Source organism: Cornus florida, unplaced genomic scaffold (genome assembly GCF_030987335.1).
Source record: "Cornus florida cultivar Cherokee Brave unplaced genomic scaffold, ASM3098733v1 CherokeeBrave_3.0.0_Hap2_Chr02, whole genome shotgun sequence".
Lineage (NCBI taxonomy): Eukaryota > Viridiplantae > Streptophyta > Magnoliopsida > Cornales > Cornaceae > Cornus > Cornus florida.
This window is the reverse complement of record NW_026775572.1, coordinates 12,741,050-12,755,877: the sequence shown is the minus strand read 5'-3', so window position 1 is coordinate 12,755,877 and position 14,828 is coordinate 12,741,050. Positions and strand designations below refer to the sequence as shown.

Here is a 14,828-nt window from a genome sequence, read left to right as displayed (position 1 = left end):
AGTGTGAGTATTTATGCAAGACACTGTGGCTTTGTTTGGATACACATCTGATTTTTTCCATACTTCATAGTGTACATTAGAAAGAGTATAATATTATACCATTTAACTTTACATTTTAAATGAAATTAAAATAAAATTACATTTTGACTAAAATTAAAACCTAAAATAATCTCAATTTAAAACAATTCAACAAAAATTAAAATATATTACATAACATTCTACTCAAACAAATTATAAAAAATAACAAATAAATTATAAGGAATAACAAATAATATAATTATAGGTTATTAGGGTTAGTATAGCTACTCCTACTTCAAAAATAGATTCAAATCACTTGATTTTCAATTTTTTTTCAAATAATATAATTATATATATGTAATACCCCTAATTTTAAAAAGTATATTCCTGGTATTTAATGGTATTTAATTTATTATTTAAGTACATTTTATTTGATTATGTGTCATTATTTTTTTTATTATGTGCTTAATTGTTTTCTTTTGTGGTGATTTAATTTATTTAAATAATATTTATTTTTAGTTATTTGATTTGAATTACTTGTTAGTGTTTTAATTATTTAAGTGGCATTAATGGTTTAAGTGTAATTGGTTTAGTTATTTGATTGGAATCACTTGTTAGTGTTTTAATTATTTAATTGGCATTAATGGTTTAAGTGTAATTGGTTTAATTATTCTATGTGTGTCTTATTTGGGTTTAATTGGGTTTACTAATTATTATTTTGTTCAATTAGATTATTTGTTAAGTATTTAATGATGAATAGGGTAATTAGGTAAATACATCTAACTAGGGTTTTAATTACAGTATAAATTAGGGTTTTATATTATAGCCGTCGTAGGTCTCTACGTTAATTGGATGGGCCGATTAGGATTGTGAGTTGGACTTAAATGAACCTAGGGTTTAGGAAAACTCTATAAGTATAAGGTAGACGTCTGTGTAGGGTTTTTTTTAAACAAAGCACATGTTTTGTGGAAGTGGGAAGGAAAAATGCAGTTTTTCACATTCTGCCAAGGTTTGATCAAAGCTCCGATCCCGCTTTGTCTGTGGTCCGATCGATCTAAATTTTGGAGGAGAGGTTCACAACTCAATGACGCACAATCTGAACGGTGGAGATCAGAGTTTGACCTCGGGAACAGTGATTCGTACTCGTGAACAGTAACTGGGTCGCACGGGTTTTTTCCATTCTGCCCAGATTTCATCAAACATCCGATCCCGCTTCGTCCGTGGTCCGATCGAGCTGAATTTTGGAGGAGAGGTTCATGACTCAATGACGCACAATCTGAACGGTGAAGATCAAAGTTTGACCTCGGTAACAGTGTTTCGTACCCGTGAACAGTAACCGGGTTTTGGAACTCACCGGGATTTTTTTTAAGAAGACGACGTTGAAACTTTGAACAAAAGTTTCTGAGGCAAGATTCTATCCTGACTCTTTCCCTTAGGCTTCATACTCTTTGCACTCTTAAATGATTCCAGGATTAATGAAGATTAAACCAAACTAAAATGATATCTGTTTTGCTATGAAACTGGTAGTTACAGTAGTGTTGTATGCTTGTTCAACCTAGACTAAGCATGTTTGTGGATGCATTGTGGTTCTGTGGTTCACGTTTTTCCTTACCACTGCTAGTATAAATTATTGGAAGGATGGGTCTAGATGATAGCTATCTTAACTTCTGTAATAGCAACTGTTGAAACTTAAATACTAGGAGGATTTGAGTTTAACACTAGATCAGTTTTGTGGAACACTATAATTTGAGCATGTCTACATACATACTGTGAATATTGTTTTGATGCTTACATTATCACAGTTAGTATCAACTGTGGAGGTTAGGATTTTGTGATACATACCCTACATATCTGTATATCATTTGTAAGGTGTTAAATGGAAGTTTTAATTAATTCTGTCTTTATATCAGACTAAAGGGAACAACTTAAATTGGGCATGTATATGTTGTTGTTGTGACCCTATTTATCAATGCTTATTTTATCACTGCTGACATTGAATGTTGGATGTTGGAATTTAGTTGATATATACTTGATTTATTGGTATTATTGACTACTGGAGGATTAGAAAGTAGGCACCGGTATGGGACGGTGGCATACTAAGGATGGGTTTGGTTTTTAAATCAATACCATTACCCACCTACTTGGAATAAGAATGGGATTAACTAAAAGTTAAGTCTCGTGGATTTGTATTGTCATGGCAACTACTTATTGAGCGGCAATACCAGGGATTTTGGATGAATTTTATATATGTACTGTTATGATGCCTCGGTATGAGCTTGAGCCTCAGGACCGATGGCTAGGGAGCGTATATGCATTGGGATGTGTAGCTGGCTACGATGGTTGGAGGTGTACCCTGTTTATGTATAGATACATATGCCCACTTTGTGTGCGTTTTAGCATGTTACCTCTATTCAAGTTGAGACCGGCCTGTAGTCCAGTGAGAGTTCTTTAGTGTGACTATATATATATTTACGGACTATTAGCTATTGTTGAATTGTTTAGGATGTACATGCGTATCGGGCCTCTGTTTGGATTGTAGTAGTATAGAACTTGCGCGTGGGCCTGACCCACTTCTATTTTTCAGGTACACGACAGTTCCAGGCTTAGACGTGTTCGTGCTGAGCAGAGGTCTCTATTCACTCTTTCGACGATGTAGGGCTCTCTCTATAGTTTTATTTCTGGACGTTTATTACATTTGTTCTATCTTCCGTTTGGATGTTTAATAGGGGTCCACTAGAGATGGATTCCCAAGTTGTAAACTGATGGAGTTTTGGAGTTTGGGTTTGATGGATTTTAATAATTATAATATTTTGCGGATTCTATTTTTAGTTCCTTCCAGTTTTAATTTCATTTCTTAATTTATTTTGTATTCCGTGTTCATTATAAAATATTAATTGTTTGATATTCCCTCGGGTTTGGGCCTGGGCCTGATCAACCCGTGTCTCGGATCCGAGGGGTATCTCAATATATCTGCAATTCTGCATTGTTTCTTATAGTTCTTCTTTGATTTTGGGTCATTTTTTTGGGTTTTTATTCTTTTTTAGGGTTTTGTTCTTTTTGTTGGGGATGTTCTAATTTCAATCAACTGGAACTATGAAGTAAAAATTAAGGAGTAATTTATTAAATAATAGATACATTGTATACGAAAGTTGTATGTATATATTAGAAATATATTGTATGCGGAAATTGCATATATATATTAGAAATATATTGTATGCGAAAGTTGTATGTATATATTAAAATTTTGATAAACATTAATTCAACTCTCAACCGTCAAATATGAATTTAATTCAACTCTTAACCATTGTTTTTTTATCATTCACTGGACTAATCCAGTGAGAGAGTAATTTTTCCTTGTCACTTTGATAGTTGTCTCTTAAATAAGAAAGGTTTAGTGATTTTTAAGAGAAATATGTTACTAAATAAAAAATACATCAAAATGGATAATAAATTTATTTTTATTTCAATCACAAACGGATTTCTTGAATTATTGAATATTTTAGATAGTATTTAAATGCAAGTGTCATTGTGCTTTAGTGATTGGTTATTTCCGTGTTTAGCTTTGGGTTCTTATTTATCCTTTAACCCCTGACCCCTAACATTGTTATCTTAAAAAAATAATAATAATACTAATTAGAATGCAGTTAGATGGTGTTAAGCTTGTACTAAATTAATGTAAGCACTTGGAGTATATAGAAGTTTCAAGTTTAGGTAACAGAAAGGCTTGCAAAAATTTGTGATCTCATGTTTGGTTTGGCTTTCTATTACCTAACCTGTATTTTCTTTCTAATTTCCGCAAGGAAAACTCACTCGTAATATCCACGTCAAGAACCGAACAAAATTGAAGGATTTTTTTAATGAATAACGCATTCAGTTGACGCTCTTGCTTTGTCTATCCTCTCTTTCTTCTTCTTCTTCTTCGTCCAAAACGCAGGCACTGGCACTCTCCGCAAAATTAGGTGCATTCTGGTTTTTTCTTTTGTTTTTAATTTTAATTATATTATATTAATTAGGTACTTATTTGTTAAATCTTTGATTTTTTTATTTTTATTTATTGAAAAGTCTGGTTGTATGTACCCTTTTCTTATGCCCATTACCATTTCTGTGCTTCTGTTTTCTTTTTCTTTTATTTTTTCCTTTTTGGAAATATCTCTTTATTGGGTTTCTGAAATTTATATCGAACATGGAATTTCTCGGTGAATATAGATTTTCTGAATTGTCCATCCATATTGGTTTTTTTGCAAAAAATCAGCCGAAGAATATGAACATTTTTGGCTTCTGGAAATACCAATCTTCCTATATTTGTAGAACAATCCATCAATTAGTCTTTCATTTTTGTTGTAGCTGGTTCTTGAATTAGTTTGGTATTGGGAAGTTTAAGGGCTTTTTTGAATTTTCCATGGAAATTTTACATCAACCCTTTTTTTCTTCTCTTTTCTCCGGTTTATGAATGCTTAATGTATATCATATTAGAATGAAGCTAATGAGACCTTTATTGTAGCTGTTTTATATAAGTTCAAACAAGGTCATACCATGAATTCCCAAAGGATCATTCTCTTAGCCCAAATATTAAGAAACAAAAATTGTGTTAAAAGTGAACTTGTTGTGTATTTTATTACATAATGAACAATTCAATTCCATTCGACATATAAGCCATTTCATATACATATATTTTTGATAAGTAAGTCATTTCATATTTTAGTGAAATGTTTCTTCTTTTCTCTTTTCTGAATTGGTTTATTGTAGATCTGTACCTTTTGGTCTGTAGCTCAACCTACACATGGTAGTGCGGTTAATCCCTTCGTGCCTGTTCTCGTCTCTGCAACCTGGTCAAACAATCTGTCTTCCCAAACAAGTTGCATTTAGAAAGTGTAGGAGAGATATGAAAAGGAGTTGCCTTAGAAGGCCTCAAATATTGCCTTGTGCTAATGAAGAGGCGCTTGGCTCACGGGTGTTTGTGCTCTCGGACTTGCACACAGACTACTCCGAAAACATGACATGGGTGAAGGGGTTATCAACAATTGAACACAAAAAAGACGTTCTTCTTGTGGCAGGTGATGTAGCAGAGACATACAACTACTTTGTTCTGACCATGTCCCTTTTGAAGGATAGATTTGACAATGTTTTCTATGTACCTGGAAATCATGATCTTTGGTGCCGAGAGAAAGATGATTATGTAAGGAAATTTTATTGTTTGCAAAACCTTTTCATGCTTATTTTATATGTTGTAGATATCACCCAATGCATCAAATTCAAATATATATATATATATATATATATATATTATGAAATAGACGTTTGTTTATTTGTTCATTATATCAAGTGTTAGGGGTGTGGAAAACCCGAACCTAAGTCAGGCCATATGTTGAACTGGCGCAGGTTGGTTTGGTTGAACTAGAATTGTTGGCTCAAGTTTGACATGCTCAACTAATCTTTTCAAGCTTGGTTTTTGTTCAAATACTGTAACAACACGGTGCTGTACTATTTAGTATTTGTTCACAGTTGTTCACGAGTTCAATTGTATTTGTTCACTACCCTTGACATTCATATCCATGTTAGGATTCAACTCTCATACTTTTACAAAGCCGAATCAGTGATAATTACATACTCAAAGTGCCTACATATTTCTTTTACACCTTGTTGGACTTATAGGGGCCACTGTCTGATGCAGTGGTAAATTCTTGGACAGCCAAGCATGAGGATTGCAGGTTCTACTACCAATGGGCCAGTGGCCTAGTGGTACCAGGCCCCTACTTTCCAAAGGGAGGGAAGGGGTTCGAACCTCGGTGGAGGCATGTGTGTGTGAGTACCAACTAGGAAAAAAAAAATATATATATTTGCAGGTTCTACTATAAAATCTGTCTTTTCATGCAAAATAAAGGCCAAGGTTAAATTTTATACAGTCTACCCACTTGGCATCCTGCATAGATGAGAGACCATTATCAGATAATGGACCTCACTAAATTTATATTATTCTTCATCTTCATCTTCATCCTCTTTCTTTTAATTTTCCTTCCCACTCCCCCCGCCTCCCCCACGTAAAATTGTTTTTTAAGTAAACTTCTTAAGTGATCGGGTTACTGCAGCTGCACTGCATGTTGCTAACCTCAAATGTTCATGAGCCAAGTGTAGTGGAGCTCTCAATCTGCTCAAGCTTGGCTTTTCAAACAATCAAGGTTGAAAAGTAAGCTAGTTCTTAGCTACTTCAGGATGTTAAACGAACTGTTTAACAGGCCTATCTTAAGCAGTTCATGGATAGCAAGTACCTTCTTCCTTTACTAGCGAAAAGCCCTCACTTACTTACAAATCTTATACCCCCCTCTCTCTAGCCTAAACAAGCCAAGACTGGGTGGTTTGGATTCAGCTGATTGGAAGATTTATTCTTGGACCTAGACTTAAGCTTTACCTATTTGGTTATTTAACAATCCTTAATGAGACTCTAACGCCCGAGCTCTGCTAAGCCATGAAAATTTTTATAGGTACTTGTATCATCTCAAGTAATATATGTTGATTAATTTTCAACTTGTATTTGGTTTACAATGTAACTTGTGTAGCCCATCGTCCAATGTTCTTAATTTGATGCTTCCTTACTAGATATGAAAAATATCTTCTGAACCTATATTTTGCTTTCCTGTTTTCAGCCTGATTCTCTTGAAAAGCTAGATAGATTGCTTGATGCTTGTAGAGGACTTGGAGTGCTAACTAATCCTGTGATTATAGATGGCTTGGGAATCATCCCTTTGTTTTCTTGGTACCATGAGGTGATTTAAGAAATGTATTCCAAATCACTTTCTGCTGTAGTCATATTTCTGGTCATTTAGATTTTGAGCCTGAACCATGTCTATTTTGAGCGAAGTAATGCATTTTTTAATGTATTTTCTCATGAGCTTCAATTTTTTTATTTTTTTTTCCAGAGCTTTGATAGAGAAAAAGACATAACTGGCTTTCGCATTCCATCATTGGAGATGGTGATTCACTCTCTTTTCTCCTAGTAAGGATTTAAAAGTCTTCGATTATGATGGCATCATTGTGACGTTCTCTCACTCATATTTTTTACACTGCAAGCTTAATGACTCAACTGAAATAAATCTCCAATTCGTCATCTTACCTCCTCCTTAATGATTACATAAAAGAAACATTTGCATTCTCTAAAGTGATATGTCATATTCATGAGAATTTAATTGTTTTGTCAAAAATTGGAAGTCTTGATCATGGATTTTACTGGTTCCTTATTAATATTTTTTCATCCTTCAAGCTACAGGTTTCTTTTGTCATTTCTATCTTTCAAGTCATTTTCTTACTGAAGGTGGAAATGAACCTTAATTTAGTTATTTTTACAATGGCAACAGACCAATGACCCCTCAGCTTGACATAAGAATTTTAAGTCTGCCCAATCACAATAAATATCATGGTTTCAAAGAGATGGAAATAATCTTTTTGTTTCTGCTCAAGTCTCATCCTTTTTGTTATTCATGTTATCCAGTGCATGTACATCCTTAATGCTATCCTCTTAATTTTTCTAGTTTGCAGTCTTTAGTGATAATTTCATCCTTTTTATTGATTTATGCATAATTTCATCAGTTTCCTTGATTGAGATTATTGCCAAATGTTTAATTATTAGTTGGAGTCTACCAATTCTGTAAATATTTTAACACACTTAACACCTAAACTATTGTTAATTCTTTGTGCAGGCATGTAAAGACTTCCATGCATGCAAATGGCCTGGAGAACTTTCAAATGGTGACGCTTCCCTTGCTCTATACTTCGACGCAATGAATGACAGAAATCAGAATACCATCAAAGAAATCCAGAGGAGCTGCACCCAAATAATTTCTTTCTCGCACTTTCTTCCTAGGTCAGTCAATTACTTGTTTGAATTTGAACTGTTAGTTTATCACTTTCTCAATTAAACTTGCTTTTCCTTGTGATTTTTTTTTTTAATTTCTGGAGAGGTGTAACCAAAAAGAATTAGATCTTCTTTTAGTTGTTCAATTATTAGGGTTGATGATTGTAGTTGTATAAAATCTGGACAGTGATTATTTCATTGCGTATAAACTTTCTTGTGTTAGAAGGCCTGAAAATAGCAATATTTGTAATGACCAATCTAAAACTTGGATTCAAACTAAGCAGAGATGAGATGTGGAAAAGAATAATCACATAAAGCATACACAGCGATCTTGCACGGGTGGGCGAGGAGAGGCTGTAATGGTGGCTGTTATCCATAACTACCTTTTGTCGCATCTCTCTCACACACACGCATTGTGGGTGTGCCTGTGTCTGTTTTGAATGATCCCACATTGTTGCATAGCTGAAAGTCATCAAAATAAACTAAATTCTCCGAAACTTGAGCTGAGCGGAGGTCAAAATTGTTCCATGAGATTTTAGCACTTAATTTACAAATTAGAATTCATCACAATTGCTACTTATTGCTCAATACTTTGTATTCCATCTCAAATCAAATACCTGTTCTTCAAACTCTTTTTGCAATTTCATTGTGAGTGATTCTCCAAATTATTTTCCAAACTATAAGTGCATATCAGAATATCAGTTTTTATTTGTATCAGTATAATTACCTAATTAGGTTGTGCCGAGCTATGTAAGTTTACAGTTGCTCATATACCATGTTATGCAGGCAAGAGCTATGTCCAGAGAAGAGGATGCTTTTCTATCCTAAACTTCCAAAAATTATTGGCTCCGACTGTCTTGAGGCTCGAATAAGATCTATACATGGTGTTGAAGGAGGTGTATCCATGTGTCACGTGTTTGGTCATACCCATTTTTGCTGGGATGCCGTACTGGACGGTATCAGGTACTGTTTGCCACTTTGGTACACTATTTCAATGTTTTTTCTTGAAACAATTTAATTAGAGGTACTCATTTAGGTAAGCCAGTTACTGGTGTCAATAGCGATGACTGTGTGCAGCTCTATTTTGGGTGTATGATCTTCTTATGGTAGAACCATGATTTGCAATTCTTTGAAGTATAAAAGACCAATCAAATTGATGGGATGCAAGCTAGTAAAATAAAGAAATTACAGTAGGCATAAAAATCAGATCCTGACAAAATCCCGAGCTTTTAACAAAATCAAAGTTCTCAAGCAATGGAATTGAAGAGATAAGTGAGATACGATCTCAATCGTCTTGTGACATAAGATAACATCTAGATCGAAGTTGGCGATGATTCCAGCCCTAATCCTCGACTTCTGGAAATTTTTGGTTTGAACAATCTTCTCTCTTCTTGAAACAATCACATGGAATATAGATTTGAGTTTGTTTTGATTTTAGTGTATTTTTGTAATAAATTCCCAGAAAAGGTATAGACGTATTATATTTGAGGGGAATTTTAGTAGCAATCTCTATGCTTGAGAACTCATTAGTTAACTGCTCTCAAGGATTGAAATTCCTTTATAGAGACTATCCTAATACTAGACTGCATCTTGTAAATATAATTAGTATAAACAAACAATCTAGTTGATGATTACAGGTAATCTGATGATCTTTTAATGATCAGATACCGCATTCCTTGGTTTAGATTGGTGATGATAATCTTCTAAACAATCAAGAAACATGAAACAAGATTTGGATACACTCTGTAAAAAAAGAAACCTTGGTATGCAATCCTTGGTTCCTTACATTAAATGTCTGTACTGCTGATTATGATCTCTCACATGACTAATATGTACATATGCTACGAGGATTGCTAAACATGTTGAAAACTACAAATGCAGATATGTGCAGGCCCCATTGGCTTATCCAAGAGAACGCAAGAGGAGAATGAATGGAGGTGAAGACTGGCTACCCTTTTGCATATATTCTAATGGCGAATTTGCAGACAGGCTTTCTCCTTGTTTCTGGTCTGATTATTACTCTGCAAACCCTAGAACACCTCATATTACTCGGCTCGCACCTTGGGTCGCTAGATTCTATGGCCAACCATCATAAAAACACGCGCAGGGGTGGACCTGCAATGTTCACCCATTGATTTGCCTGTTTGTTCAGTTGTGAGGAAAGGACTGTAACACATGTTGTTGCATTAGGATAAGCAAATATGTCCCATTAGCAATCATTCTCTGCCCAACTGATATTCATTATCTCGTATCTGCTTTCATATTTATGTCAATTGCCTTGAAATTTCTTTACAGATATGGCATCGACTTGATGTCTCAAATGAGCTAGGTTAAATGACCACCAACCATCCGGACTAAAAAAGAACTTTTGTGAGAGAAATTTTCTGGGAGGAGTGAATTTAAGGCAAGTCAAATTCAGTAAATTAATGGCTTATACATGCACATTGTATTGCCATTTGCCAGATTCTGGGCCTGTGCTCAAACACTTGTAGCTTATTTGTGTTTCATGTAAAAAGCGTTTTTAATCTAGCCCAAACAACGCCCTATCCTCCCAGTGATGGTAACTAATTTTTGTAATTTTTGTAAGAGTAATACTAATATGAGGTCCAATGAGCTCTCTTTAAATTAACATAGTAGGAAAAAAATAATAATAATAATAAAGCACCAATTGTATCGTCACATTACCGTCTTACTGTGTAAAAATAGTACAAATAAAGTGAAATTACATGAAACGGTCAAAATTAATAGTGTAAGTCGATTAAATTTGGTCAAATGTGTAAAATTTTAACTGATTTGTGTGATGTACTGTAATGTAATGCTTTTTTCGGTATGAAAGAAGGAAGAGGGGTTAGAAGGAAAATAGAAAGGAATTTTATTAGTTTGATAAGTAGAGACTATAGAGATGTTAATAAGATGAATGAGCCATCATTTTTTTTTTCAAGAATTTTCATCTCTAAATATAAGAGAAAGAGAAAGAGAAAAAGAAAGATAAGTGGTCTTATTATAAAAATTTAAATTACAATATCATAATTTATAAAAAAAAAGATTAGATAAATCTCACAAATAAAATAAATGAGAGATTTAATAGTAAAAATAATTTAAAACTCTTTTCTCCTCTCCCAACAACAAAGCAAATTGTCAGTTTATTTTCTCTTCCTTCGTACCGCATAAAGAATAAATAAATTTTAATCCAACCTACCACATAAAGAATAAATGAATTTTAGTCCAAATTTTTACAATTCTCTTAAACTACGCAGAAAATTGAAGCCGAAGAAATTTTTTTGTATAACTTTGAACTAAACCTTTTTTTTTTTTTTTTTTTTTTTTTAATTTAATTTCACCAATTCACAGCCTTAATGAATTTTAATACAAATTTTTACAATTCTCTTTCAAATATATTGACGTTTCAATATTTATACTTGATTATAACAAAAAGATGGAGATATTCGCGTTACAATGTTTATACTTGATTATACGTTGAGAACTCAAGAAATAGGGCTCTATTACTCATTTCTCACACAGAAATGTAAGTTCGAGTTCCAAATGCCTTGTCATTGGGGCTCCAGTTGGCCATTGGGCCTATATGAAACAACCCAAATTCCCAATAATTAATTAATTTTTTGTTATCACATATGCAGACAGTAACACCACATACTGAAAAATTGTTATATGATTCTGGTGAATTAATTTAAAAAAAACCCTCCATGGTCCTGGTCTATTTTACTCCGATTATGAAACTTTGTAATTTATTAATATACTTTTGTACCCCGATTATGAAACTTTATAATTTATTAATACACTTTTGTAAGCTATTAATACACTTTTGTAAGCCTATTTTTTATTTTCTTAATCAGAGAGTCTGTATATTTAACTGACCCACTAAGTGTTAATGGTCCAAAATCATTTAATAATTTCTCCCATGTAAGGGCTCTTTACGGCTGACCCAATATTCTTGAAATCTCCACACACACACACACACAAAATTCACGGAAAATTCACACACAAAATTAACGGAAAATTCACGGACAATCTCAGTTCCCTAAGTTAAAAAATAAAAAAATTAAATAAATAAAATCTCACTTCCCTACTCAACTATGATAAAAGAAAATGGAATATCGATTAGCCAGAAAGCTACATTATTGTCATTGACCTTATTGTATCATTATTTGGCAGATAACAAACATAAAGACTCTGATACTACACACATAATTAAAGAACAATAAACCAAGCTAAACCAAACACCAAAACACACACATACTTTGATTCACAAAATGACCCAACTAGTAGTCTTCTGGAGCCAAGGGCTGGTGATGGGTATGGTGAGGCACCTCAGCCTGTATAACCCCAAACTCGTACAAGACACCAGCCATTGCTCCTCCAACAAAAGGACCAACCCAGTAGATCCAATGGTTCCTCCACCTCCAACCCACCAGAGCTGGCCCGAACGCCCTTGCCGGGTTCATCGACGCTCCATCGAACAGCCCGCCCACCAGGATATTCGCCCCGACGATGAAGGCAATGGCCAGAGGCGCAATGGTCCCCAAGCTTCCCCTTCTGGGATCAATTGCAGTTGCATACACCACGTACACCAGCCCGAATGTCATCACTATCTCCATTAACAAAGAATTCCACACGCCCACGCCCGCCGATACCGCAAACCCAACCGGTCTCTGTAAAATCATATGCATATAGAAATATACATAGATTTACATGCACATATTATACAATAACCAACTCATCACAATAAATTAATTTTTGTTTATAAAAAAACAAAGGAAAAAAAGAAAGAAATGTTAACATAATAGAAATTTAATTTGAGACAAATGGGCAAGTTCTTTCTAATAATTCTCAGGTAGATATTAGCATTTTTCTTAAAACAAAGTACTCACAATAAATAAGTTTATATATATATATATAAATAACTGTGAAGAACAATATTATAAAGATGGATTCAAGTGCATGGAAAAGGAAAGATATTCATATGGGAGGTGTTTGTGTTTATACCAAGCCATCAGTTGTGAGCCACAACAAGAGAGCAGCAACAACAGCACCCAAGAGCTGAGCAACCCAGTAGAAGACGGCACGCACCAGTGAGATCCTCCCTCCCACAAGCGCACCAAAGGTGACTGCAGGGTTCACATGCCCTCCCGACACGTTCATACTCGCAGACACCGCTGCAAAAAGTGCCAACGTGTGTGCCAGTGCAATAACCACCAGCCCCGGCGCAGCTAAAGCCGTCTCCCTGTACAGCTTATCTGCTCACACACACATATATATACAAGTCACCATATGTATACATAGCTAAAAAAAAAATCATGCATGCATGTGTATGATCAAATAGTGAAATAAGAAAAAGGGATGATAATACCAAGAGCAAGGACGGAGCCTTCGCCAGCATAGACGAAGATTAAAGTGGAGAGGAACTCGGACAAGGTGGCTCTGATGGAGTCCGGGTGGGTGGCGTCTTCCGGCCTCCCGAACGCATATCTTCGCGGTGGCATGACTACGGCCTCTCTCTCTCTCTATATATATATGTATGTGGGTATTTTGTATATTCAGTATATACCTTTCTCACTGTCAATTTGGGGTCAGAAACTTGTAACAAATATGGCCTCTCTCTACTCAAATAGCAAAGTAACTTTTACTTTCTAGATTCTCTCTTTGCTAGCGGTTGATTGTGCCTAGCTAGCTAGCTGTGTGTTCTTCTTTAATATAGAGTAGAATTTATCATAAGGGATTTCAGGAACAGAAGACGAGAAAGGAAGAGGATGATGAGATGGGGTTTGATTCTTGAAGGATTAAGATGAGTTATAACATAAAATTAAGACAAATATTTTTTGGATTGTTATGTGGACACTTGGGAGATGAGTTGCATGAGTAGTGACACGTAAGGATATGTGTTGGCATGCAGTTGAATCCAAAACCATTTATATATCGTTCTTATTGTCTTAGCATTCAAGAAGATTATCCACCTGTTTGGCAGCAGGAGTAAATTCATCCTATGTGCTGAAGAAACGCCAAAAGTTACCCTGGTTTTGGACTTGCTTTTACCAAACTGAATGGGCCCAAGACAGAAATGAATTGTTACATGTGTCATGTGTCCATCTGTCTGGCCCAGGAGTAAAACGCATCGTCGCATCTCCAAGAAACACCGACCCCACCCATCTTGAGCCCAGATCCGCTGCAGTAACACTACTCATCCCTCTCCAAAATCAGGGTACTTTTATAATTATATTATGATTTATGAATCAGTAAATAATGAAACTATTTTTCAATAATGGTAATAATTTCTTACGAATAAAAATAAGATTTAAGACATCAAAATAATACATAAAAATTCTCAAATAAGAATAATTTAAAATGATATTTAAGTAATTGGAATATAATAAATTAAGATTTACTTACTGTATACATAATATTATTGAATATAAAAATAAGTATAAGGACAAAATTATTATTTTTTATTAAACGGGTGGACGATCTTTTCCCATTTCCATTCCGTAACCATGCGAGTTTTCAATCATAACCCGCATTCCCGCCCCAAAATGACCTTTCTTCATTTCCATTCCGTAACCATGCAAGTTTTCAATCATAACCCTCATCCCCACCCCCAAAATCATTTAATCACCTCCATAATTGTTCAGAGCGGAATAGTATGTTCGCTTATATGTGTGAGCTATCACAACGCCTGTTGGATTCAGTACAACACTGCACCACGCCGGATCCTCCCAGCACCATCTTACCATGACCAGGATTTGCTTTTATACTTAAAACACATTCAACATATGAAATTCAGAGGTCTGTTCATGTTCTTTCCATTCACTCTGCATATAAAATTCAATTTGTGATTAATATTACTCCGAGTATAAGTATTTGGATAAAATTATTATTTTTTACTAAACGGGTGGGAGGGCGACCTTTCCCCATTTTTCATTCCGTAATCATGCGAATTTTCAATCATAAC

The 14,828-nt window shown here is 34.6% G+C and overlaps 2 protein-coding genes across 3 annotated transcripts; one reads left to right on the top strand and one right to left on the bottom strand.

Annotated features, from left to right (window-relative positions):
• Positions 1-3,731: 3,731 nt before the first annotated feature.
• LOC132293683 (uncharacterized) lies at positions 3,732-10,158 on the top strand. Of its 2 annotated transcripts, XM_059791255.1 has the most exons (7): positions 3,732-3,977; positions 4,765-5,194; positions 6,660-6,779; positions 6,933-6,986; positions 7,710-7,873; positions 8,651-8,827; positions 9,746-10,158. In XM_059791255.1, the coding sequence occupies exons 2-7, from the start codon at positions 4,799-4,801 to the stop codon at positions 9,957-9,959; spliced, it is 1,125 nt and encodes a 374-aa protein (XP_059647238.1). In that variant the 5' UTR covers positions 3,732-3,977; positions 4,765-4,798; the 3' UTR covers positions 9,960-10,158. The 2 variants fall into 2 exon arrangements, with proteins under 2 accessions (XP_059647238.1, XP_059647239.1); XM_059791256.1 differs by lacking the exons at positions 6,660-6,779; positions 6,933-6,986.
• A 1,648-nt stretch (positions 10,159-11,806) lies between these two features.
• On the bottom strand, positions 11,807-13,377 carry LOC132285472 (probable aquaporin TIP3-2). The gene is made up of 3 exons (XM_059787667.1): positions 13,233-13,377; positions 12,869-13,119; positions 11,807-12,534 (listed from the first exon to the last, which is right to left on the bottom strand). Exons 1-3 carry the CDS (start codon positions 13,363-13,365, stop codon positions 12,145-12,147), a joined length of 774 nt encoding a protein of 257 aa, XP_059643650.1. The 5' UTR covers positions 13,366-13,377; the 3' UTR covers positions 11,807-12,144.
• Positions 13,378-14,828: the final 1,451 nt, after the last annotated feature.

Coding starts and splice junctions, on each gene's coding strand:
- LOC132293683 (XM_059791255.1), top strand. CDS start 4,799: ATGGTAGTGCGGTTAATCCCTTCGTGCCTGTTCTCGTCTCTGCAACCT. Junction 6,987..7,709: donor GCATTCCATCATTGGAGATG/GTGATTCACTCT, acceptor TTCTTTGTGCAG/GCATGTAAAGACTTCCATGC. Junction 7,874..8,650: donor TTCTCGCACTTTCTTCCTAG/GTCAGTCAATTA, acceptor CATGTTATGCAG/GCAAGAGCTATGTCCAGAGA.
- LOC132285472 (XM_059787667.1), bottom strand. CDS start 13,365: ATGCCACCGCGAAGATATGCGTTCGGGAGGCCGGAAGACGCCACCCAC. Junction 13,120..13,232: donor AGGCTCCGTCCTTGCTCTTG/GTATTATCATCC, acceptor GTGTGTGAGCAG/ATAAGCTGTACAGGGAGACG. Junction 12,535..12,868: donor GGCTCACAACTGATGGCTTG/GTATAAACACAA, acceptor ATGATTTTACAG/AGACCGGTTGGGTTTGCGGT.